The sequence below is a fragment of the Hydra viridissima genome, unplaced genomic scaffold, assembly GCF_058129835.1.
Source record: "Hydra viridissima isolate aposymbiotic clone 2 unplaced genomic scaffold, HvirCarnegie_v1 scaffold_8, whole genome shotgun sequence".
Taxonomy (NCBI): domain Eukaryota; kingdom Metazoa; phylum Cnidaria; class Hydrozoa; order Anthoathecata; family Hydridae; genus Hydra; species Hydra viridissima.
The window spans coordinates 3,313,585-3,340,359 of record NW_028324307.1 but is presented as its reverse complement, the minus strand read 5'-3'; the positions used below and the strand labels follow the sequence as shown (position 1 = coordinate 3,340,359).

The 26,775-nt window shown below is 28.3% G+C and overlaps 2 protein-coding genes across 10 annotated transcripts; one reads left to right on the top strand and one right to left on the bottom strand.

Annotated features, from left to right (window-relative positions):
* LOC145186508 (pre-mRNA-splicing factor SYF2-like) lies at window positions 1-9,508 on the top strand. The gene is made up of 6 exons (XM_090095467.1): window positions 1-360; window positions 508-633; window positions 2,834-2,954; window positions 6,006-6,096; window positions 6,201-6,302; window positions 9,019-9,508. The coding sequence occupies exons 1-6, from the start codon at window positions 67-69 to the stop codon at window positions 9,182-9,184; spliced, it is 900 nt and encodes a 299-aa protein (XP_089951593.1). The 5' UTR covers window positions 1-66; the 3' UTR covers window positions 9,185-9,508.
* LOC145186507 (endothelin-converting enzyme homolog) lies at window positions 9,452-25,288 on the bottom strand. 9 transcript variants are annotated; one of them, XM_090095459.1, is made up of 19 exons: window positions 23,876-23,982; window positions 15,859-15,964; window positions 14,630-15,659; window positions 14,472-14,537; window positions 14,248-14,361; window positions 13,934-14,020; window positions 13,509-13,642; window positions 12,732-12,954; window positions 12,537-12,635; window positions 12,315-12,392; window positions 11,923-12,026; window positions 11,780-11,838; window positions 11,360-11,411; window positions 10,939-11,006; window positions 10,529-10,653; window positions 10,352-10,417; window positions 9,983-10,075; window positions 9,763-9,836; window positions 9,452-9,673 (listed from the first exon to the last, which is right to left on the bottom strand). In XM_090095459.1, exons 3-19 carry the CDS (start codon window positions 15,560-15,562, stop codon window positions 9,574-9,576), a joined length of 2,475 nt encoding a protein of 824 aa, XP_089951585.1. In that variant the 5' UTR covers window positions 15,563-15,659; window positions 15,859-15,964; window positions 23,876-23,982; the 3' UTR covers window positions 9,452-9,573. The 9 variants fall into 9 exon arrangements, with proteins under 9 accessions (XP_089951585.1, XP_089951587.1, XP_089951589.1 ...); XM_090095461.1 differs by lacking the exons at window positions 15,859-15,964; window positions 23,876-23,982 and adding an exon at window positions 25,186-25,288; XM_090095463.1 differs by lacking the exons at window positions 15,859-15,964; window positions 23,876-23,982 and adding an exon at window positions 24,014-24,072.
* Between the last annotated feature and the right edge of the window lie 1,487 nt (window positions 25,289-26,775).

The window sequence follows — 26,775 nt, the reverse complement described above, 5'->3', positions numbered from 1 at the left end:
ACACATATATATATTTGATTATTTATATACTTCACAACAAAATAATTAGTTAAAAAAAACAGTTAAATGACCAGTGTTCAAGAGGATTCAATATGGCCATGTGATTCAGACAGCTCTGAGAATGAGTGTGAACCTATAAAAGAGACAGTTGAATGCAATTTATGTAGTATCACAGAAGAAGAAATCAATGGTGATTTTCCTCAGTTGACAGGTTTTCGACAAGGAGAAAGTAGTGGTAGTGATGAAGAAATTCAGAACTTTGATAAAGGGTCTGACTTAAAGAAAAAGAATCCTTATCTGGCTCATATGTCAGGATCAAAAAAATATGAAAATAAACTTCGGGAACTTCATTTAAAAAGAGTATATTTATATTTAGCTGAATTGTTTAAAAACTGCCTAAAACTAAACATGTAAGACCTAAAATTCAAGCAACCTGAGTAAGTCCTGTTAAATTTTAAACTAAATCCAACTAACTTCATAACAATAAATTTAAATTTTGTTCGGTAGAATGAAGCAAGGAAGTTAAATCATCAAGAAGTTGCAATTGAAGATCAGCAAAAAAAACTGCCCAAAAATTTTGAAGCACGACGCAGGAGGGCAGAATGGGAATTAAATGATAAAGCTGCACGTCAAGTAATTTACTCTTAACCTTACATATTTTATATTTTTGCGTATACAATTTTAATTTTCAAATTGGAACTCTATTAATTTTAGAAGTTGTTTTATTTTGCCATATCATCATCATCATCATCATCATCATCATCATCATCATCATCATCATCATCATCATCATCATCATCATCATCATCATCATCATCATCATCATCATCATCATCATCATCATCATCATTATTATTATTATTATTATTATTATTATTATTATTATTATTATTATTATTATTATTATTATTACTATTATTATTATTATTATTATTATTATTATTATTATTATTATTATTATTATTATTATTATTATTATTATTATTATTATTATTATTATTATTATTATTATTATTACTATTATTATTATTATTATTATTATTATTATTATTATTATTATTATTATTATTATTATTATTATTATTATTATTATTGTTATTATTATTGTTATTATTATTGTTATTATTATTATTATTATTATTATTATTATTATTATTATTATTATTATTATTATTATTATTATTATTATTATTATTATTATTATTGTTATTATTGTTATTATTATTATTATTATTATTATTATTGTTATTATTGTTATTATTATTATTGTGTGTGTACATATATATTTTTTTTAGATCTAAGTAGTTAATCTAAATCTAATTTAAATCTAAGAACTTTCTTTAGTTACATCTCTAGTCATCATCTGTTACATCTCTAGTCATCATCTGTTATATCCAGAGAAAGTACTTAGATTTAAATTAGATTCAGATTAACTTTCTCTAATTAGCTAATAAGCTAGAAAAAGCGTTGTTCTTAACTCTTTAAAACAAAAAAACAAAAAATGAATTAGAAAAGTTCTCTTGGTATTTGTTTTTTTTTGGACCTAAAATTTGCCATGTTACTATTTTGCTATATAAAATTTAACTTGAGCATAAGTTTAACAGTTTCTCTTTCTTGATATTTATGTTCTGATAAAGATATTCTCCAAAGCCAAACATAATAGCTAATGGTTAGGTATTCAAAACATTTATGATTGAATAAACACATAGTTATAAATGCCTGATTCAAATAAAAACATAGTTATAAATACCTGATTCAAGATAGGAAACTAACTTGTAGCCTAAGAAGGCATTCATTCATATAAATGCAATTAAGAGTCAGAATAAGTGTTTCAATTACAAATAGGTTCACACTTTTTGATCATGTTCATTTTTTTTAAAGAATCTTATTTTAACTTTAGAAGTTTTCCACAAAAAAATTTTCCAGTGGGGGAGAGGTGGGTAGCTCTGGGCACTTAAGAATAATAGAGATATTGCCCATATGCAAACAGAAAATAAAGTAAAAAAAACATTTTAATGAAAATAGAAACATTTATTGAATTAAGAATAAATAAACAATGATAGGTTACTTAACAAAAGCATAAAACTCAAAATGAATTATAGGAGAAAATCAACAACTTTCAAAATTGAAGGGGAGTCCCAGACAATCTTTATACATAATTTCAGTTCTTTTTTTTTCTTTTTTTTTTTTTTACCAATGAGCACATATTTCATAGTGTAAATTACATAACCACTAAGATATCCCAGTGATTATAATCTGTGGTATGAATAATTTTTACACAATTTTTGTGTACCTAATGCCTCAGAATTGTGGGATTGTTTTCATATTCAGGGTTTTGGGACTATAAATATCATGAATATGTGAAGCATTAAGTTTAATCTTTGTCAAATGTGATGTAATCTGTGTCCGAAATTGTAAGAATTATGTTTTTGATAGTTTATGACCTTTTTTTTTTTCTTTCAAAAAATCTCCACTCAGTTTTCTGCTGTACAAGGTTGGCATATTATTTGAGGATGTATTTTCAAACTGCTATCATTTAGAATTTTATATATTAGCTATTTACTAATTAAAAACAAATTGAAAAATAGTGGGCTTGAAATTTTTTTGTTTAAAGTGAATGCTGCTTGTTAGCTAAATAATAAAAAAAAAGATGAAAGAAAGAAAGGAAAGAAAGAAAGAATATGTGTATACATACATACATACATACATACATACATACATACATACATACATACATACATACATACATACATACATACATACATACATACATACATACATACATATGCCATACATGCTTGTGCATATTCTAATGGCCTTCTTTAATCATCAGCTTGCACAAGAGAATGGTGAAAATTATGACGAAATAAAACTTTTGGAAGAGACTGCTGATGATGTTGAGAAGTTTGAAAGGAGGAAGAGAAAAAAAAACAACCAAGATCCTGGATTTTCAGGTAATCACTACGTCACTTCATCACTTTGAAGCTTTTTTTAAAAGTAATATTTCTCAATGTTTTCTTAGTTTTCTTTTAATTTTATAATTTTTAATGATATGATCAAATGAAATAAAATTTGTCTGAATATAAGTTTGCCATCACTCAGATTAGTTTTTTCTATCTGAATAAAAGCCCAATTATAAACAGATTATAAAACAATTATATATATTATGAACATAAGAATAAACAGCCCAATTTTTTACAAGAATTTTATTCTCTTTTTCAAAGTGTAGTTTTTAAATAACCTTAACCAGTGTAGCAGACATGCATTATGCAAAAAACATTCCTTTTATAACAACAATTCTGTTCCTAAATTTATTCTCTTCAAACTTTGTTGTCCTGGTGTTCGGTTTAAATTATACATAATATTTTTTAACTGTCAATTGTTCAGAAATTATTTTATTCACCTTTTTTTATTCCCTTAAATTTATAGTTCATTTATCTAGTTCATTTATTCAGTTATATTATATTAGTAATTTTTAGTTGTATTACATATTTAAGTTGTTGTAGAACAGTTGTCACTAAACATTGTTGTAGAACAGATATCACTAAAATTTTGATGGTTTCTACTTTGGTTTTAAGGTAGGAGTGTAGGAAAAAATTAGATCCTAAACAAAGTCTGTTGTGATATAAATGGTTTGATATACTTATTTTGATATGTTATACAACAAAGATGTCATGTAATGGAAGTACTTAAGTCACATAAGTTATTCCCACATAATTTACTTTTTATGGAATCATTTTTCAGCCATAATATTCTTCCTTTCCATTCTGCTAATAGAATGTACTTTTATACTCTAAAAAATTTTCTAATGCATTTAACATGGTTAAGGGGTTGCTTTAACAGTGTCCAACTAACCCCATAATGCTTTCTCTGGCTTTTCTCAAATATACTTAAGAAATTGTTAATTTTTGTTATGCTAATTACACCTAGAGTTTTCAAATTACTATAAAATAATTTTTAGAAAAGAACAGAGGTAAAATATGAGATGCATTAAAAAAAAAAAGTGACTTTTTCATTTTTCTTGGAAAATATTTTTCTATTTATCAATATCTATTTTGTCCTCTTTAAATTAATCCCCCTCAGATATAATGCACTTGTGTGGTTGCTTTTTCCAATCCTCAAAACACTTCTGGTGTGAGCTTTTTGGTATAGCTATCAGTTCATCCAGCAATATAGTCTTGATCTTCCTAATTGTGGCAAAATGCCTTCCATTCATGGTTTTTTTTAGTTTTGGGAATAGGAAAATAATGCAGGGGGCCAAGACTGAATAGGGCAGCAGCTGAGGCATGATTATGATATTACTTTTGTCTAAAAAACCACGAGCAAGCATCATGAGCAAAAATCATGAGCAAGCAGTTATGTGAGAGCAGGTGTCATGATGCAAAAGTTATGAATTGTTTTGTCACATCTCTGCATTCTCTTTGTTTTGTACAAAAGGCGCATAACTTGAAGTTAATATTCTCTAACCTTTCATAGATATCTGTCAAAAACATCCTAAAAATGTAAAATGTTTAACAATGTTAACATGTTGGGAACATATGTACCAACATATCAAAATAAAAAAAATCAAGAATATGATATACTTAGCCTGCAAAATTTGAAAAGTCTTTTTTTTTTCTGAGTTTAACCTTTTTATGCAAATTTTGAGTCTCCATACTTGATGAAATTGTTATTACATAAACATTGAACAATCTATTACAATTATTTTCTAATTTGGTTTGTGTATTTTAACATGGAAACATGTTCATGGAACTTTGTTACAGTAATTAACTTTAACTTTATGTGCTTAAGTATGATAATAAAATGTTTAAAAGTAGTGTCAAAGTTACCTTGTGTTACCTTTCACAAAGTAAAAAAAAAAGAAGAAACTTGAATAATTGACACTTCTGCTTATGCTTTTTCGTTGTTGCTATTTAATTTGATATTTGAAACTGAATTTGTTTGGTTTTTACTTGATTTTACAGCTTACACAAAAAACGTCTTGTCGATACATAAACAATGTGTGCTATTAATGGCAAAGATTAGTTGACTTTTAGAAGTTGTACAGTTTTAGTACTTAAGAAACCAAAAATAAACTAAAAATAAATTTATTTTGTGAACTAAAACCTGATTTTATTTTTGATTAACTTATAAGAAGATTTTATACAATTCATATCTGATTGTCTGTGTTGCTTTTTGAGAATTTTTATTTGATTTTGATGTTCATCCTTTACTCAATAAATTTTTAATCAAGGGTATCTACAGTGTCATTCACTTAAAGAAAAATGATGCAACTTAGGCAACAAAATCATTTATATTTTCCCTTCCTAGTGAAAGATTCTTACTCTCTAACTTTTTTGTTTTTTTTAAACTGTCACTTTTCTAGATTTTGAAATTTTATTTCTTATTCTACTGATTGTAAAAAGCCAGTCAATAGTTGTCATGGACACATGTTGTGGACATAAACCAAAAGGTTTCACTTAGCAGCCTTTAAAGTACTGTCCTTGATCCTTATTAGGGTAAAAGTTTAGAAGCTGAATCAAGTCTTAAACTTTTCTTTATTGTCTAATGATTCACTATGTTTTACAATTATTTTAATGTTTGTTAATTTCAAAAACCTTTGGAAAAGTCAAAAAATGTAGTTGTCTTAAACTTTTCTTTATTGCCTAATGATTCACTATGTTTTACAATTATTTTAATGTTTGTTTAATTTCAAAAACCTTTGGAAAAGTCAAAAAATGAAGTTGTCAATTTTTAAAAAAACTTTTTAAAAAATTTACTCTTTAATTTAACGCTAACACTTTAACGGTACTCTTTAATTTTGACATTTTTTCCCTTTCCACTTTTTCCTCAGATTTTGAACTTTTTTTTAAAAAAATTTCTTTTAGTCTTTTTTTTTTTTGAGCTTTGGTTTTATTTTAACAATTATGATTTGTTATATCTATAAATATGTTTTTCTCCTTTTAAAAGTTTTGTGGGTTGGATTTTTTATTTAAGAATAGTTTCTATTACTCTTTTCCGTTTAGATTATGCTACATCACAACTGCGCCAGTATGATCGATTAACTAAACAAATGAAACCAGATTTGGAAAAATATCAACAAGCCAAAGAAAAAATGTACAAATTTTTAAATTTTATATTTTCTTTGATTCTAGAAATAATTTAAAATGTATTTTAATTATATGCAACTAAATTGAATGCATTTTTTCAAACATTTTTAGGGGCAAGTCTATATTTCCTGGAGCACACAACTTAATGTATGGTGGTAAGGAACGACCATCAGAAGTTGCAATTGATCGAATGGTGGGCGACCTTGAACAACAGTAAGTCTTAAGTCATAAGATTTAGAGAAGAAAAATAAATTTTCATTTCCAGACTTTGAAAAACGTTTTTGTCTACACACACTCATTGTAGCTTATTGTACCATTGACCTATTTAAAAACAAGCAAGTTTGAACTTACTGAGTCAAATACTTGTGGTAGTATTTGCTCAATTAGTGTGCATTCTTCCTTTATAAATTCATGGTCTTTTCTAGTGGTACAGCTAATTATGAGCAAACATCAGAGTAAAAACTACATAAACTGCATCTCAGATAATTGCTCTCATCTCTCATTTTTCTAACTATCCCTCTTTTCTATATTTTTCTTTTATTGTATCACTTGCGGAAGACCTTTCAAGATCATATTTTTAGCAAACGCCAGCTTAAAACCTTTAGCTTGTTTATCATGTAAAAATTTTTTTTGTGTTTGTCAAATGTTTTATTTCCTGAAATAGTTTTGTATGTTTTATCTTTTCTACAAAAAGTTTTTAAAGTAGGCTTAGTATATACCCTCAACTATGTCAACAATGCTTTGTGTCAATCATTGTTTACTTTTAACAGATATTCTTGATTGAGAAACTAATTTGTAGTTTAGACAACTTTCTATGAATTTTTTAACCTTTGAAAAAGGTCAACTTTTTCTAAATTTCAACTTTGTATTTTTGGAAAAGTTCAAACATTTTTATAGTTTTGACTTTCAAAAAGTCAAACTTTTGCAAAAGTCTAAATGTTGTTTTTTAAAAGAAGTCAAGCTTTTTTCTTTGAAGCTCTGTCTTTCAAAAAGTCCAACTTTTTCATTAAGTCAAAAGCTTTTTTAAAAACACCAAACTTTTTTGAAGTTCTGCTTTCCAAAAAGTTGAACTTTCTTTAAAAGCTTGTATTTTGTCTTTTGAAAAAAAAATTAGCTCTTTTATAACTTCATTTTTCAAAAAAATATAATTTTCATCTTTTGAAAAAAGATTCATTAAAAAAATTTAAAGAGTTTTAATTTTTTTCTTTCAAAAATCTTATAGTCTATCATTTGTAATTTTTACTATTTTATTATCTGCTAATTAGAAAAACAAAAAAAGGTTTTCAATTGTATATAACAAGTATTGGCAATTTGTTTTTTCGGTTTTTAACAAATAATAACAAGTAATAACCAATTTCTATAGGTGTCTTTTAAGATGTGTTAAATTTTTTGAAGTCTGTTAAAATGGAACTCTTCATGCATTTAAAACACTAAATACTTTTGGTGAGACAAATTTACTTTCTTAAATTTAATTTTTTATTTAAAACTTATTGTAAAAATGAGTTTAATTAAAGTCAACTTTTTCAAAAATTCCAAATTTAGAATTCGGAAAGTCGAGCTTTTTTAAAGTTGATGCTTTTCAAAAAGTAAATAGGTTTTGGAGAAATCTGTTATTTTATTCTTAAAAAATTTAATCGACTTTTTTTCATGAACATAAAAAAAAATTATGTATGTTCTAAAATTTAAAAAAATCATAAAAAAAGTTTTAAAAACGTCTTTCAATCTGCTCAACATTTTGAGAAAAATGTCTGAGAAGTTCTGTAATAATAAAGAAACTATAAGAATCTTATCACAAATTTGAAAAGATTTTATGCCCATACATTTTTAAATTAAAAACCTTGTGCATTGAAACAAAATTCTTAACCTTCATGTTAAAGTTGATCATAAATTTCGAAAAGGACTTTAGAGTTTTTGAAATTACTTTCTGTTATATGAATGAAAAAGTTTTTGAAACGTTTTGAGGAAGTCTAGCACATTGACAACATTTCTCACTCTCTTCTTGCACTTCAAATTTTTTTAAGTTTTTTTTAACACTTATTAACAAAACAACATGTTTCAAATTGGACAAAATTAGCATAACTAAAATAGCAAAAATAATTTTGCTATTTTAGTTATGCTAATTTCTCAAAGTTTTTTTTTTGCTCATATGTCATTAGTGTGGATATTTCTTATGACTGCATCTTAATAAAGATCAAATTATGTTTGTATTTCAAATAAAATAAACGCATTTTACACAAAAACAGCAAGCAACCATTCATTCATTTTCAAAGTGTGATGCTTTTTCAAAGCACTTTTTCTTAATGTCAAATCCGTGGTCATACAATCGCCTTCAATTTTTTACTTGGTTTACCTTTTGTAACTAGTGCTATGTAAAAATTTGAAGCTGTCAATCTCTTGCAGCTTTCAACATTCACTTGACGCGATGACTGATCTTCTATACTTAGAATTTTTTCCTCTCTTTTTATTTCTCTTTTAGTTAAAAATTCACATTTCTTGTTTATATGCAACTGTTATTGTTACTTTAACAAAATAATAACAGCTGGTGATAAGTTAAAAAATATAGCATGCTTTCGTCAAAAGTCCTGCTTTTTCAATGAAATTCACACAGAAAGCCGAAGAACAATAATCCTTTTTGTTTATACTAAAAGAATATTACGACTTAACCTTAAGACTTCAATAATAGCAATTAAAAATTACGGGTGCTAACAAAAACTTGCAAAAGGTCAATTGTCTGATTATTTCAGACCACAAAAAACATCCTTTCTTAAGTAATTTTATTGAGTTGTTTTTAAATCATAAGTGTCACTTAAATTTTTTTGCTATTTTAAATCTAAAAAAAAAAAAAAAAAAAATTCATTACTGTGCGCAATGTCGTTTCATCATTATTTTACTCTGCTTATCTTAAGTGGGTTTTTCTCGTCTGCTTTAGAATTATGAAACGTTCAAAGTATCACCGCAGACGTCAACATCATGAGGACGCTGATGTAGATTACATAAATGAAAGAAACATGAAGTTTAACCAGAAAGCAGAACGTTACTATGGACAATACACCCGAGAAATCAAGGATAATCTTGAGCGTGGAACTGCTATATGATTGCATATACTTTCTCTTTGGAATGTTGTGGAAAAATATAGAATAGGCGTGACGCAGTAACGTTTACGAAGCGCCAAAAGTTATAACAGACATTGGACAGCCTTGTTCAACTGTTCTTTTCAATCAATCAAAGTGTACGAGTTTTAAACTGAAATATTTTGGACTACGCTAATTGCAAAGGATTTCTAACTTTCTGTGTTTTTTACTGACACGTATGTTATGGGCAGTTCTATGTATGTTGTGGGCAAGTCTAGGGAGAACAACAGATTCCAGTTTACTTTTATTTATTATTATTTAGTTTAATAAATATCTTTAAATGAATAATTTATCTTCTTTGAATGCAGAACGAAAGAGCGAATTTTTTTTGTTTCGTTTTATCGGATTTTTATCTACCAAACCCTGCATTTTTTTAAAGGATTCATGGTAGAACCCAGAGGGCATTTAAATGCACTCGCAAACTCATCCAAGTTCGAATATGAACCAATGGTTCTAAAAAAGATATGAATTGTATTGATAAGTTTCACCTCTTGCAATATGAATTCTATTGATAAGTTTCACCTCTTGCAATATTTTTTTACCTGAATTTATTGGGACTATGATAGCCATTCAAAAACGTACTCATGGATTCTTCTCTGTAGGTGCCACACCAAATCTAAACTCAGAAAAAAAAATACGCCGAGCTAAATATTTGCTAGTATACTACGAAGGTTATATCAGACCTGTAACGTACGAAAATGGTTACATTTGCTTAAGATTATTTATAAATATTCTTCTTACACAGAAGCTTTATACACTCACCTGGCCTTGATATATAAAGAATAGCTGTTCAGCTGTGAATGATAAACCTGGAAGCATTTGGTCTTTTTGACGGTTAGTCCATTCTCTGTATGCCTAAAAATAATGCATCTTTTAATTGGCTTCAATCACATATGTAAAAGAGAAAGTATACATCAGGAAAAAATTTTTACTGGCTGTAAAAATAAAGCACCCTCCCCTTGACTTACTCTTTCTAATCAGCATTAAAGTATAAAAAATGTTTGTTGAAAACTTGAGGAAAATAAAAAACATGATTTTCTATGCATTTGTATTTGTTAATTTGCTGTTTTTATAACTTTCTTCAATCAGCAACCTAATTGCGAGAGGAATGAATGTTAGATAAAAGGTTACCATATAAGAGACTTTGATGCCACCGTTATCAGCGATGTTTTCACTTAAAGTTAGCCTTCCATTTACCTTACGCGAAAAAAAAAGAATTTATATTTTATTCTAGAAAAATTTCATTTTATTTTAAATACCAATTTCAAAGTAAAAAAGAAAAAAAAAAAAGTAATATAAAAAACTTACCGGCATGCCAAATATTGAGTAATTAGAATATTGTTGACTAACGCACTCAGATCTTTTCAAAAATGCGTTTTGACTGGACTCGCTCCACCAGTTTCTATTCTCTCCCGATTCATCATAGAATCTTCCTGAAATGGTTAAGGAAATAAATTTCTTTTTTTAAAAAAAAAAAAAAAAAAAAAAGAATTTATATATGAAATTGAGAATATAACGTTGCATCTACATTTCAGCTTTTCTTAAGTCTTTTTTGACTTTTCTTAAACATTCTTGACCTTTTGCTGTATTTTTTGTGATCCTTTTAAAGAAATGGCTCAGCTTCTACTTTAATAATGATCTGCACAGTTCCAATTTCATCTTGTTTATCTTTTTAATAGAAAATGTCAATTAAATAAAAAAAAAAGAATTTGGATTACCTCTATCGTCAAAGGCATGTGTTATTTCGTGTCCTGCTACAAGACCCATCGCTCCGTAATTTAAGGCCCTAAGTATAGTAAAACGAAAATATTTTAGAAAAGAAAGAACCGAAGGAATCTTAGCTTTTGGTACTTCCACCACTAATCTCTATAAAAATCGGATTTCGTTTTATATCAATCAGCAAAATTATAGTTCCACGAATATTTTCAGATTTGAACACTAAATTTGTTTGACTACATTTTTAGCCTAAAATCTTAGCCTAAAAGTTACCATCTTCATAAAGTAGCAAATTATTATAAACAACTTATTCAAGTTAAAAACCCAAAAAACCACTTTTAATAAAACCAATGAATTAAAACAGAAAAGGAAATTAAGACTTAACAAAGAGTTTCAAAATGCAAACTTTAAAATTAAACCTACATAGGAACCTCTGAACTGAAAAATGGTGGATGCAGCAAACCAGCCATAAACGCTATAAAGGAAATTGTCTTACATCATTTCTTAACAAAAGATAAAAGAAGCAGATTTTCTTCTTCTATTTATGAAAATTGAAGAAATTCAATTCTTTGTCTAGACAAAACTCGAACGAATTGTTGCCTAAATAAAGATTCGGACTCAACATAGCAGCAAATTCTTTAAGCTGACGATTTTCAAGCAACATTTCAATTTCTTTTTTTGTAAACAAAACTCTTTATTCTCTTTATTTTCTCTTTATTCGAGATTTAAAGTTCTCCTTTCAATTTTTCTTGACAACTGGATGTTATAAAAGACAAATGAAAACACTTTGACTTCCTCTCAAGGGTTTGAGCATAAAAAGCACATGGAAACTAGGAAACTTACCCATTTTATTTTTTTGTTTATTATACAGGGCTTCTGCTAAAGTTGGCGGCAGATCATAGCTAAAAAACGAAAATGAGACGTTTTTGTATATAACACCTCTTACAATATTAAAATGTTCGTTCATTACAACACAAAGTACTTACGATGATCTGTCCACTGGCTGGTTTATGAGCATTAGATTAGATAATCGTTTGTCTTTATACATTTCTAATATATTCTGAAAGTAATTGCTTTCATCTACAACAATCTATAAGAAATAATTTTTACGGATAGTGTTTTGTATTTCAAAAACCTTAAGTCGTAAAAGTTTCCTGAAATTCTCACCATGTAATATTATTTTTCAATAGCTTACTAAATAGTTGGTTAAGCAAACTAGTTTACAAATAGTTAAACTAGGCTGTTTTTAAAGCAAATTACTAAAGCTAAAATTTAGTATGCAAAAAAAAACAAACGTAAATTATGTAAATTATGTAAATTATGTAAAGTATGTCCTAAATAGAATTAAGTTAAAAATAAAGTTAAAAAACAAAATTACCTTTTCGTATAATTTATCAACAGCTTGCTCATTTTTGATGAATTCCGGAAAACCAACATTACTAAGCATGCAATCAACCTACAAAAAGAATTGCGAAAATCTTCCCTCGTTCACAAAATATAAACTTATCTTTTTTTTACTTGAACATTTTAAAATCATTTTTAAACAACTTTTCTGAATTTGTAAAATAAACACTTTGATTGTTACTTTGATGCTTTTAACCTTTTTAAATGCTGCTGCCTTCGTGGCAACATCCATCCAATCAGCATTTACCAAATTATTTTTAAACTCTTTTCGAACGTTTTCAATAATTTCAGAAGCCTGAAAACAAACGCAAAAAATGAGCTTAAAATCCAGAAGAAAAAAAAAATGCTTTAAGTTTAAAATTTAAGCGAAAATTTCAAAAAGTGGGCAAACTTGTATTTTATCCTCTTCTTTTAACGATTTTTCAACATATAAAGATGAAAGAGCGAATCCCATTGTTTGTTCAAGATCCATGATGCATTTTCGCCACCGTTCAGGTTGGTTCTCAACTCCTGTTACAGCTTTCTGAAAACTATGATCAGCTTCCAAAAAGGGCGAGGATGCATAAGATCCAAATCTCCATACACATATCCATATGATGTAATCTTTAACAATCCTTAAGAAAAAATTTCAAAGAGTTTTTACAAAAAGACAATTGTTTAGAAATTGTTGATATTCTTCAGATAAGTTCAGATTTTCCTAAAATCGTTTTTTAATTTAGCTGCTTATCACAGTTCTTTAAGTCCATAATTATGTTCTCCTGATCCGTAAACATGTTGAAACAAGGGTTTTACCCAAATGTTGTAAGGGTTTTACTTAAAACTTTAAGTTTGGACTTCACTTTTTGTTTGAAGAATACGAAACTAAACCATTTATAATTTTATAATCCAAAATCACTTAACATTAAAGAATAGGCGATTCTACATTTAAGTAGGTTTCTTAGAAATCTTGTTCCTTCAGATTTCAATACATGTACACGATGAAAACTCAAACGTAGCGGTTTTAATAGAAGCAAAAAAAGATTTTTTGTACTCTCAAAAAATTCGCAACAACATAATTCACAAAATTTTAACTTAAAACGCAACAATTAAACAATAGAAAACCTCTAAAAGATTTTTGGTAATGGAGAGGTCGAACCAACCTCTCAAGAGATGGCGAACAATAACTTACTGAATATGCGTGTCTGTTAAAAGTTCGTTCAGCTTTATAAAGTAATCAAATGTGCTGACTGAAATAATCGTATCGTAGCTCACTTCAACATGAAATGGTCGGTACAGGCTTGATATAACACGCAACCAATCAATCTAAATAATGAATATAATGTAAATTACAAACATAATGATAAACAATTTTATCATAATGCAATAATAGACTTTTATCAATCAGCAGATTTTTAAGTGACCTAATTTCGACTTTTTTCTCTTACCTACTTTTTTATATTTTAGAATTTATATATGTTAACTTAATTCAACTTAAACGTCTAGTAAAGTTTGTTGTTGAGCAAAAGTATGCCACTGTACAATTTAGTACCCCGTTCTCGTGCAAATATTTCGATAATAATAGTTATTACGTGAACTCTAAAAACAAAATAATACTTGGTTTCCGATCAAATCCACAAGATTCCGAATCGAAGTGTTATTGGTATCTCGCATATCGGAATCCTTGCTAGTAATTTCTATTATCTAAAAAGAAACGCCAAATAAAGAATTACTGAGATGAGTTCTGCTCATCAAACGATGCATTTATGCACACACACACACACACACGCACACACACACACATACACACACACACACACACACACACACACACATACACACACAAACACACACACATATACACATAAATAATTATATGTTGTAATTTAAAGTACGTAAAAAAATTGAATATTATTTGTAGTTCAAATTACTTGTGCGAGCTTTTTTTCAAAATTTAGCACATCTTCCAAATTTTTCTCTGCGTCTTCATCTGGTCCGAGTAGAGCCACGTAGTTAATTAGAAGCAATTTGTATTTTGACAATATCTTAAATTGAATAATTCAGATAATTTTATCAATATGTTTTTGATACAAGGTTAAAAAAAAAACAGTTGCATTTAATACTTATAAAATAATGTTAGCATAAATATCCAAACCTTCTTGTTACGCTCATCGTCTGATGTGTACACATTGCGTTCATTTGGAAGATCAGGAGGAGAAATCTTTTAAACACAAAATTATTTAAAAGTCCAGTTTTTTAACTTTTTTATTTAAAAATCTTTAAAAAAATTTAAAGAAAATAGTCAATTTGTACCTCCGTTATGTGCTTTGTTGGATTATGTCTATTTGAAGTGACGTACGCTTTGAATAGCGGCGAATAATGTTTATCATTCTCGATAGAAAACGTGAAGTACTTGTGTGTTCGAATGATAAGAGAAGTAAGGTCGTTTCGTTGACCTGCTTCAGACCACATTTTAATGGGAGACCAAACTCCAAATGTCGAAAGAAATTCAAGTAAAGGTTGTTTGCCCTTTTTTTCTATTGTTAAGACGTCAATGCATGACTGATAATACTTCTTTATCTTAGCTTTAAACCCGTCATGCTCCGACGGTTTTTTTATCAAGTCTTCAACTAAAATACGAAGCTGTTTATTTTTCTCAAGATTGATAATTTTCAAAGGATATATACTGTCTTCGGATGCTGGCAAGGGGTGAGTTTCGTGCCAACGTCCGCAAACGTATTCATTAAAATCGTGACACGGATCCGCGGAAAGATTCATTGCATTTTTGATACTTTCAGCTACTTTTAAGCATATGGGGGTTTTGCATATGCAAGTACCGGATTGGTTAGTTCCTTCTTCTTGTCTCGAACAATTGTCTGATGCATCTATTCTTACTTTTGAAAATTTGGTTTTGCTGCTTTTAATAAACCTCAGCGCGATTGCAGTTAAAATGACTGCTGTTGCAACAACAAACGTAGCCCATAACACAAAGCATAAAAGTCTTCTGCGTTTGGCTCTTTGAACGTCATTGGTGCCACTGTAAATAACATCATCATCTTCATCGTCATTATCAGTATGGTGGGCCACGCATGTACCGTTATATCTTGTTGCTGTTTGCGCTTCGCTACTCGAAGTGCTCGACTCAGTGGAGTGGCTGAAGTTATTTTCTTTCTTCGCCGTTTTTTTTCTCTCTGTCTTTTCAAAGGAAATGCTTTTATTGAAGCACGGGTTAAAATAAACACGCATTTTCTTAAGTTCGCAAAAGTTTAGATATAAACTTTTTACTTGAATGGATTAACTCCTTCGAATGTTGCAAACTTTTACATCTACAAGCGCTGTTACTCTGCAAAGTTAAAAATATTTTATTTTTAAATTTTACTTTCTTACATGGATCATACATGGATTTATACATATATATATACATACATATATATATATATATATATATATATATATATATATATATATATATATATATATATATATATATATATATATATATATATATATATATATATATATATATATATAAACTATATTACCTGACTATTACTTGTTTATTTCCAAAGTCAAAAAGTTATGGCTTACATAACTTTAGCTTCCCTGCCTTTAATGTTGAGTATTTGAGAATATTATAAATGCTAAAAGCTAACAAAGATAAATATGAACAACAAAATTATTCATCGCTGCAACCCATATCTTTGGGTCATTCTTAGAGACTATCGTACAGATGGACGTTGTAATGAAAATTAAGGCATTAACATTGGTTTTCGTATTGTTGAATGTTTATTACTAGAAATATAATCGCTATAAAACTATTTTTTTTCTTTTTGGTTGTTGAATCTTGCAGTACTGTTAGTGTAAGTTTAAAGATAGTTGTTGCTGTTGTCGTTCTTTTTAGAAATATTTATTTTCGCGTTCGTACTTGATAAACTTATAAGCTTATAAGTGTTATCAAAGAATCATTTAATTTTATGTTCATTTGAGCTTTTATTATCGATTAAAGAGTATTTATAGCAACCGTTTTTTAAAAATTCCAAATAACTATTTAGATTAAACAACAAATACATTTGCGCGCTTGCACGCTCAATTTTAATTACCTTAAATTACCCACCATTTCTTTTGTTGGTCGCGTCAACAATAAAATTCGAAAAGCTGAAGAAGTCGATACAAATCATAAACAATTATCAGGTAAAATTTTTGTTAAGAAGATGATAATCCTAAAATGTTAACTAAATGATTCGCAGCGTGCAGCCACCTCAAGATAATGTTAATCTATGGCCTCAATTGTCTTTCTTAATGTTTTCGAGAAAACATTGTAGGTAGCTAGAGAACCACAGTCAAGCTTAATAAATCATGCAGAGTTTTCAAATGATGTACACGCCCCATTAAAAGTGTTACCTAAGAAAAAGAATCGGTCTCGATCTAAAAGCATAAAAGCATAGACAAAGATTTCTAAACGATTAAAAGCAGATTTTTTTTCCAATTGCGCGAAAGTAAAATGAATTAAATTATAATCAAGTTTTTCTAAATGGTGTTTACCAAACCATAATCGACAATAAGAAGGGAGTTTTGGTTTTAATCTGTTTGTTTATTTATTAATGTTTAAATGGAAAACTTTTGGGTTTTTTTTATTTGTTTACTTAAGATAAAAAGTAGAAAAAAATAAATACAATTTAATAAAAATACAATAAAAACATAATAAAATTGTTAGTAGCGACGGCTTCTCTTTATGAAAATGTGCAATTTTCACAATGAAACCGTATAAATATAAGATCCAGCTAAATTAAATTTTGGAAGCGAGCGCACTATACAAGTTGTTTAAATAAAACCAGTCTGCATTTACTAACTAAGACATGTGTTTTTTTAAAAGAGTTGTTTTTGCCAATGCGGAAGATCAAAGCAATATGATTTTTACGATTTATGAAACTCACAAAATTATTAATACTCTTATTCTTTCGATTAATTTCAGACTTAACGCTTTTGTGCTAATCTTTCTCGCTGTTATGCCAGTAGGCATTGGGCTTTGATTGTCAAAGCGTAATAACTTTAATTCAAAAAGGCAAAAAAAAAAAAAAATGTCTTGGTTTTAAATTTTTTTAAATAATCTCTTTTTTTAAAGAAAAGTGCATAAAAGATACACATTTTGTATTTAGTAAATAGGCATTTTTGGTGGCATACATATGTGCGTGTGTGTGTGTGTATGTGTGCCTGCTCGCGCGTGTTTATTGAATAGTCAAAAGAAAAATGTTTTGTTTAAACTTTGCTTCCATTTTACCATTCGCCAGATCATTTGTTCTCTTTATTGTTTAATTTTTTTCCAAAAAAAAAAAGAAAAAAAAGAGTAACCAGTGGGTTCCGAGATCAACTCATCCTCAATCGCTATTTTTTGTTTTGTCAAGAAATTAAGGTAAAAGAGGATTAAAAAAAAAAAAAAAAATCTGCTAACCTGAAAATCACTTTTTTATTAAACAAAATTTGTTTAACTTAAATTACTTGTCTAATTGTCACGTGACAGAAGCGGAAACATCCGGGTAAAAAATCCGTAATTCACTGTAAACACTTAAATCAAAAACCCCATGTGCATGAAATCAAAAAAGCGTCAAAACATTTTTAACGTTCGATGAACTCTTTTTATAAAATAAAACTTAAATCGAGAGTGAGAATTTAGAATGGCTTTTGTTCAATAGAAAATCATCGTTAGGCATATTTCCAATAACATTTTTAAAACTTGCAGTGTTATTTAAATACTGTTTACCATAATTGACGACCAAAACAATAAGTTACATTACAACTTGAAAAGAAAAACTCCATCAGAATATTTTGAACCCAATCATTCAGGTCCATAACAAAGTACAAAACAAGCAGAATCAAAATGGTGTTAACCAATTTAATTGAGTAAAAATTGAGTAAAGAAATACTTCTCTCGCTTTTCTAATATTCTCCACTTATTACTCGTAACTCTAAAACTGCATTAGACCTTCATCAAAAGAAAACTTTACGACATTTTAAGTCAATAATTTAACTAATCTAATTGTATTACATATATAATAAAAATAGAGAATAATCTTGTTAAAAGCACATTGCGAAAAACGCAGTTTTTTAAAAGTAACAAACATGTAGAGGAACTTGTTGCTGTCCCAGTGTATTATAATAGCGATAGATGATGGTTATAATATAATAATGGTTATCATACCACATGAAAAGAAATACAACATTTATGAAAAATAATAATATTTAAAAACCGAAACTCAAAAGCTTGATGATGTTTACACTTTTTATGATTTTTTGCCATGTTTTTGTTGTTGATACAGAGCTTAACATTTATCAGACTCAAGACAAGCAAAAGTCAAGAAAATAACTGATTAAGCTTAAGCTATGGTCCATCGGCATTATTTGATCTAACATCTTTTAGGCAGATTAATTTTTTTTTTTTGTCAAAACTTACAGATATTTTTTTGAGACGGAAACATTTCCCTTTTCAAGTTATCTAAGTTCGTCAGTTATTTTTTTTTAAGTTGTTGATCTAAATTTGTATTTTCTGGTTGATAAAAGCGCTATACGATAGAATTTTTAAGCTAAAGATTTTCTTCCTGTTTTGTAAGAGGAAACTTAGTTAGGATTCTGAGCGCAACAACGATGCCATTTTCTTTTAGTGACGCACTTAAATGATCCGTTCAATAACTCTATATAAAAGTTTTTAGTTCTTTCTTATGTTCAATTGATTGTCTTTTTGAAATCAGTACCACATTTGTTCATTAGGTGGTTAAAAATCAAGTTGGCATCAAGCGTTAAAAAGACATGTACCCTTATTCGTTTAAATACAACGGAAGCTAATTTTGCAAAAAATCCTATCGATATAAATTACAGCGAGCTATTATTTTGATCATCGTTAATTATTAGATTTACTAATTAGATAAACTTCCAATTTCTCCTCAAAATGGGAATTGAAACCACTTAAACATTTTTTAAGATTCTTTTTATTCCCGAGTGGCTTCTTATCAAGTTTTTTTAAACCAGCATCTTTCGCAATTTTACATAAGAATAAAAAATCTTTGTACTTTAATTCGTCACTGGTTTAGTGACGAATTAACGTAAGAAGATTTTTTATTCTTGTGTAACATTGTAAAATGATTTTAAGTTTTTTTTTATAGTAATGGGGGGAGGGGGCGTTAGATTATTTTAAAGTCACCTTTAAGTATGGAATGGCAATATGTTTACTACTGTAATGTTTTTGCTATTTTTTCCCCATTTTTTATAAAAGTTTTAAGAACTAACCTAAGCATTAATCATATTAGTATAAAACAGTTTTCGTTAATTTTTGTTTGACTATGTAGTAGTGTTGTTATTGACTTCGACAAAATCGACTAAAAGTTGACTAGTTTAAGTCGAAATTAGTCGACTTTGAAAAATCGAATAGTCAATTTAATCGACTATTTTCCTAATAATCGACTAAAAATCGATTTAGTCAGGTAATCATTCAAACATCCTTATTTCTATTTTTTCACTTGATTTAATTTTAGCAATCTTTAATATTGTTATGAAACTGACCAATTAGTAAAGAGATATCTTTATTAGTAGTTTATCTTGTAAAGATAAATTATTTATAAAGATTGAGCCATGCGTAAGAATATCATTCGTAGCGGTTTTTTTAATTCAACCAAAATATCTGACCGTTGAACCTAATTTGCTGTATCACATAAACTTAACTTTCAACTTACTGTATGTACCACCACTTCATTAATATGTTTCCTTTTTCTGATTATAATAACCAATTGATACTTTTTAAAACAAAATGTTAAGTAATGAGTTATGGTACTCAGTTAAGGATGCGAAAAAGTTTTATAAATCTGCCAACCCAAAAAAGGTTTAGCCACTCGATCTGCCCCCACCTATCTACGCCACTGTTTTTTATAAGTTAAATTTTTAGTAACTTTTGTTTTTAATTTTTGTGAAAAATGATGTAAAATGCTCATTTTTGTTTTTTTTTTCTTCTTTACTTTGCGATTGTAATTTTCGTTTGTTTATTCGATTTTAACTCATCTAATAGATTAGATGAATTAAAAAATGAACAAAGAAAATGTTCTTAATACAACAACAGAATGTGTTATTATAACAGTATTACATACCACCTAGTTTTTTTGTTTATCTAAAAAATAAATTGTCAAGCAACATTAAGGCATATGATCATAATAAATTTTTTTATTCAAATATTTCGACTAAATCGACTTTTAGTCGACTTAGTCGATTTTAAAAATGTAGTCGTCGATTTTGGTCGACTTTAAAAAATACATTAATCGATTTAGTCGACAGTCAAATAACTTCAAAGTCGTAACAACACTACTATGTAGTAGAGAGTCACATGGGGACGGCAACCGTGCTAATAAAAACTACTTTGAAACGCGAGGTAACTTTGACACTGGGTTAACTTTGGCACTACTTCCTTTTAAATTTTCTATCAACAGTTAAGCAGTTACTAATCGTAACAGAGTGTGAACATGCTTCCATGTTAACATCAATAAACTAAACTAGAAAATTCCTGTAACATGGATGTAATGGGATGTTATTTGTTTATGTAAGTACTAAGGCTCAAAATTTGCGTAGCATTTTACCTCTGTTCTTTTCTAAACAATATTTTTACTGCAATTTGAAATTTCTATGAATAATTAGCATTATAAGAATTAATAAAATCTTACGCATATTTAATAAAAACCAAAGAAAACGTTACATGGCCAGCTGGAAATTGTCAAAGCACCGCAAACAGTGTCCTATGTATTAGAAATTTATCATGACTTTGAATCTCCCAAAAATCAATGTAGAAGTACATTCTTTATCACAGTACATTCGATTTGCAGAATTAAAAGGAAAAATATTATCTGAGAATTGATTTCATTAGGGATTAAGACATTGAAGTTGACATAAAAGTTAAAATATGTGGAAGTAATTAACACTTTTACATTATACTTCCGTATTGGATAAATTCTCTGCTGTATGTTTTTTCTTGTTTCTCTGCTGATCTTGAATTTATTTAGTTTACTGTATATCAAACTAGATGGTAAAGTAAAAGAAGTGAAAACTAGCAAGCCTTTGAAGTTACCACAAAATTCAAAAAGAAATGAAAACTCGAGGAAATTATGGATATTATTGTATGTTAGTAAAAAGCTGACGTACAAAACTGACGCACAAAACTGATGTACAAAACTGACGTACAAAACTGACGTACAAAACTGACAAGCTATTTAAAGAAATGCAATCTAGACGAAACCGAATTTCAAAATGATATTGGAAAGCAAAAACCCTTTTACATGCATGTCTTAAAAATCTGCTTATAACAATGGCTTTATCCATAAAAACGTACAGTTCAGGTCTACTTCTCAGCAGCAGTGTTTATTTAGCTCCTCATGTTGTCTACAAAGGTTTACATCTGTGCAGTTCTTGATGGAGCTGTAATTTTGATAGTACTTGATAGACACGCGTCATGTTAATGCTGAATACAGTTTTTTGAATTGTCTGAAAAGACTTTGTTAGAAGAAACGAAGCACTAGGATGGAGGAAAACTACTGATTTTCAATGGTCACATATCCAAGTTAGGGCCTGTTTATATGGACAAGGGCTAGTCCATTTGCCGAGCTAGCCCGGAAAACGAGCCAGTTTTAAAATTGCGTTTAAGTGAGTTTTTGCCAAAAAAAATAAAAAATGATATCGAGGTCAGCCTGGCTTTTTCTAGCAGGGCTGGCCTCTTTATCGGTAAAATAATAACTTTAATGATGGCGGCTAGCGACAAAAAAAGTACATTGCATTTTAACAATATGTTTAACTGGTATTATAACACAAATACTGCTTCTTAAAGCCTAATTGTATTATATAGCTTTACAAATTTAAATTTGATACTTTTTTAAATATTATTCTTTTACGAAAACGATCACAATCACTTCAAAAGATGAAACAAGTAAAAGAGAGGCGCCTTAAAGAAAAAATCGTAGTTGCTGGTTTAAAACTGGCAGAACTGATTTATGGTATTACTTAAAAGATACTGGATCTTTGGTAAATTATAAAAGCAAAACAACTAAAATTTTAAGTACACGGAAGTTGCCAGTTTTATTATTAAATTTATTATTTTACACGGAAGCTTTCAAATTCAAAAAATGTAAGAATTTGTACGCATGCGAACAATTTTATATAAGAAATTAACCAGCCCGTTTGCCGAGATCTCGGCAAAAAACAGTGAGATCTCGCTATCGAGCCAGCCCGCTGTCCATATAAACAGGCCCTGAGTTGGGTGATAAAGAAAAGTGTATCGGTGTAATTGCATTATATAAAGTTGGGAAGACCTTAAGAGATGTTCTTAAAAATTTAAAATCTATCAGTCGTAAGTTTGTGTATGGCAAAATTAATTGGTTCAAAGTTACTCAAGGATCAGCAAAGAAGTAGTCGATTGCAAACTGTATGAACTCCAGCAAGTTGTTATCTCAACGCGAATTACGTTCCGCGTTTTGAAATCAGACTAAAAGATGGCGGCTTACCGAAGAAGTATTTGACATTTGCTTATTTCATTTGTAAGGGGCAAAAAAAAAAAATTGATTCACCGGCAGATAACATGTATCGCAAAAATCTTTTTTCTAATTAAAACTTTTCCAATAATGAAGATAATTTTAATAAATAAACTGATTGGATGTATGCATAAATTTCTCGAGAGGCGGCTTAAGTCATTCACTGTGTTTAGAGAGTCATCATTCAGTATCTGTGATATTTTGGAGGTATGTCTCGTATGAAGATGAACTGACGCCGAAGTTCATTAGAGCTGAAGATCAGCATTTTGGAAACCCAAATTTAGTTCCATCTGAATACAAATTGTGGTAAATGGAGGAAAAAGTTGAAGAGTTTTTTACGTGCACTGTTTTCCAAACGTAACAAACTGTATATATAATAAATATAATATATAATAATACTTTATATAGAAAATGCCAATCTCTGCTATTAATTTGCTTCCATGCATGCAGATTTGATATAACCACTTAATTGTGACTTCTACAAATGCTACAATGCATGTGTCAATGGTACCATGCATATGGAGTAACATTGACATTTGAGGAGATTGTGTAAATGAATAAAAATTCCAGTAGTTCTCATACAACTGGAGTTTTTATTCATTTGCTCGTAAATGAATGAAAGTTAATAAATTAGTCAGCATACAACGAAGCGTGGCAATGTGTCACTTTCGTCGTAGTCATTTTAGAACAGACGTAATCTAACGTCATTATAGGAAACTTACAAAAAAGTTCAACTGGAGTACTAAAATGACGTAATTCTAGTTTGCAAAAAGCAATTTATCCGAATTTATGATAAATAACTTAAAGTGTAATAACTTTATGAATGTACTTAGTCAAATATTTGATATTTTTTTCTTTTTCCATTATTATTATTTTGGCCCATGAACTGCAGTCGGCAGTTTATTGCATTCGCATATTGTCTATTAAACATCTCCTTTTTTTAAAATAAACGAAAAAAATCAAACAAAACGGAGTAAATTCTAATAGATTGAGTTGGATAAATACTCACCAAGATGAGTCTCTCTGACTACAAAAACCGAAGCTCGATTCAAAACGTTTTGCAAACGAAAAATCATGTTGAAGGCAAAGATGCATTTTCTTTATAAAGCTTATTAAGTTTGAAACAAAAGTTTTCGAAAAAACTTACGAAATTTCTTTCAAAATTTTTCCCTTAAAAATGTCGCCATTTAACGTTCCGTAGCAAATTACTTAGAAATAAACAAACAAAACAGAGAAATCATCTGCGAAAATTAATGAAATTTTCGAAGACAATGGCTACACTAGAGAAAATAAAATATCAACAACAAAAGATTGAAAAACCCAATAAATGAGATAAAAGAGTAGAACGAACAAGATATCCAATACAATAATTACACTTGTCTGAAATTGAAAGAATTTTCTTCTAAAACAACTTTTAAAGTTAATTTATTCAATTTTTTCTTGCAAAGTTCAAATTAAAACACTTCCCAAAACTTGAACATTAAAATAACTTTTTGATATCTCTATATTGTTTGTTATATATATTATTTATTATGTATATTATTTGTTATATATATTACAGATGATAAAAAATAACTTGTTTCAAAAGTTATGAAAAATCCACATTAAAAATGAGAATAATTATTTTAGAAAATTGCCTACATAAATGTATCTTTGATGATCTTTATTTTATTAAAATTTTTCTCTTATTTTCTTAAACTTGGCCACTAAGGTATCGCTATGTACGCGTGACAGATATCACGCGTACAGTGCGATACCTTAATGGCCAAGTTTAAGAAAATAATCGAAAAACAAAATTAACTTTATATTGGTTAACAAATCAAAATTTATTATTTTGTTTGTTATGTTTGTTATTTCATATTATGTTTTCCGATAATAAATAGAGTAGCTGCAATTTATTATTTATTTAATGCAATAATGTAACAATGTTAAATTTAATATATATAATGAGAGCTGAAGAACAAACTTGAATGAGCTCAAGATAAAATAATTTTCGAAGGAAAATGTTTTGCATTTTTTTTCTAAATGCTGTTAACACTTTTCAAAAATGTTAACAGTTGTTAAAACAAAATGCAAAAACATTTCACAAAAATTAATAAGATATTTTTTTAAGTCTCAAAGTGCAATTAGCGATCAAGTTTTTACCCCATTTAATTTTGATAATGCAAGTTATAAGAAGACCATAGCTTAAAAAGAGAAAAAAAAGTCTTTAAAATCATAAAAAGGTTTTAAAGTCCTGATATTGTATCTGGATCAAAGTCAAACGTAAAAAAAAAAAAATTGAAAAAGAAAATAAAAAAAAGAATGGAAAAAACTTACCGCAGGTTTTAATGGTCAGCTTTTCTGTAAAACTTTGTAGTCTCGTATTCTCGTAAGCAATCTTTGCAACAAAAACATTTTAAAAAAGTAATTCTTCATTTACGTAACAACGCATAAAACCGAAAAATAGATTCAAAGGATAAAAAAATATTCAGTAATTTGCATGTTGAGATAACGAATAGTCATGCTAAGTTTAATTGACTGTTATCTTAAAAATGTTTTGTGCGTGATTGCACACAACTTAAAGTTTGGTTTTTGTTTATTTTCTTTTTTTTTTTTTCTTTTTTTTTTGCAATGAGCCCAGTTGGCTTCCATGCACCACGTGACTATTTTGTAAAAAACACTCACTTTTTACCTGGCACAAAAATTGTTTTTTCTAAATATTTTTAATATCGCCTTATCGCCTTATATTTTTAACATCGCCTAATTATCGTCTCAGTATTATAACGGAAAATTCAATATTATACCCAATTAAATATCATTTACTTGAAGTTCATCCTTCATTTATTTTTTTTCATCTTTTTATCATCATCATTGATGCCGTTTATTTAATCTCGTTGTTTTTAAGGTTGACTTATAAACAACGACATTAAGTAGAAGACAGTCTTGACTTCTTCCAATTAAACGGCATTTTATAAAAATGAAGCCCTATTAGGTTAAGCTTTTTCTTATACATATATTACCTTTTATGTGGCGTTTGCATGGGTTTCTTACATAGTAATTTCTTTAACAATAGTTAAGTTAAATTCAAAGTGAAGGTAACTTAGTAGACGTATTTACCTGCTAAAATTCATGACAATAAAGTCTGTAGCTTTTTACCAAAACTTTTAAATGTAAAATATTTACTTGTTTGATGATTCTTAAAAAAAAACTATTGGTCATAAATTGAAACAACCATTGGTCTGAATTTGCGTATAAAAAATTGTAATAACTTGATCACCGATCCTTACAAGAAGTTCGATTTCTGGAAATCTTGAGAGCTGAATATTTAATTTGAATCACCACTATCTTAATAATGATGGCTCTTCATAACTTTTTTTAAACAAATTATTTATAATTTAATATGATCTCTGAACAAATGTTGATGCAAGGGGTACTTCGTGATCAACACTTGTTCAGAAATCATATTTATAACTATATACAAAAATAAAAAACATATAAACATAAAAAACACGAGTTTACATTTAAAGTCGAGGAAAAAAAAAAAGTAGAGTTAAAGAGTTTGTAACTTAAAAGTTGATTTAAGCACTCAAAAGCTGATACAGAAACTTGATTTAGTATAATGGCTAAGCCAATAGAAATTTAAGAAGTCACGGAATCCATAAATTTTTAAAAATGCCGTGAATTTCCGAGCTTTTTTTTGTAAGACGAGATTAAGTAAATTCATAAGTGTAATATTTATACAGAAGAAATAATTTAAATAAATCAAAATTTTCTCAGTTTTTGTGGGTACTTAACTTTTCTTTATGTGATTCTCTTCATGAGTTTACTTTCATATCGTAGCAAACATCGTTGACGTTATTTAATTTGAAGAATTAGGTATACGATAAGATTGGTCAACAAAAGGAAAACAGTTGTTTGTTTCCTGTG

Excerpts from the sequence above, each read along its gene's own strand:
- LOC145186508 (XM_090095467.1), top strand. The coding sequence starts at position 67 with ATGACCAGTGTTCAAGAGGATTCAATATGGCCATGTGATTCAGACAGC. Across the intron at positions 361-507 it reads GGGAACTTCATTTAAAAAGA|AATGAAGCAAGGAAGTTAAA; the intron begins GTATATTTATAT and ends TTTGTTCGGTAG. Across the intron at positions 6,097-6,200 it reads CAACAAGCCAAAGAAAAAAT|GGGCAAGTCTATATTTCCTG; the intron begins GTACAAATTTTT and ends AAACATTTTTAG.
- LOC145186507 (XM_090095461.1), bottom strand. The coding sequence starts at position 15,562 with ATGCGTGTTTATTTTAACCCGTGCTTCAATAAAAGCATTTCCTTTGAA. Across the intron at positions 13,643-13,933 it reads TGGATTTGATCGGAAACCAA|ATTGATTGGTTGCGTGTTAT; the intron begins GTATTATTTTGT and ends TTCATTATTTAG. Across the intron at positions 11,007-11,359 it reads TTCAGTTCAGAGGTTCCTAT|GGCCTTAAATTACGGAGCGA; the intron begins GTAGGTTTAATT and ends TACTATACTTAG.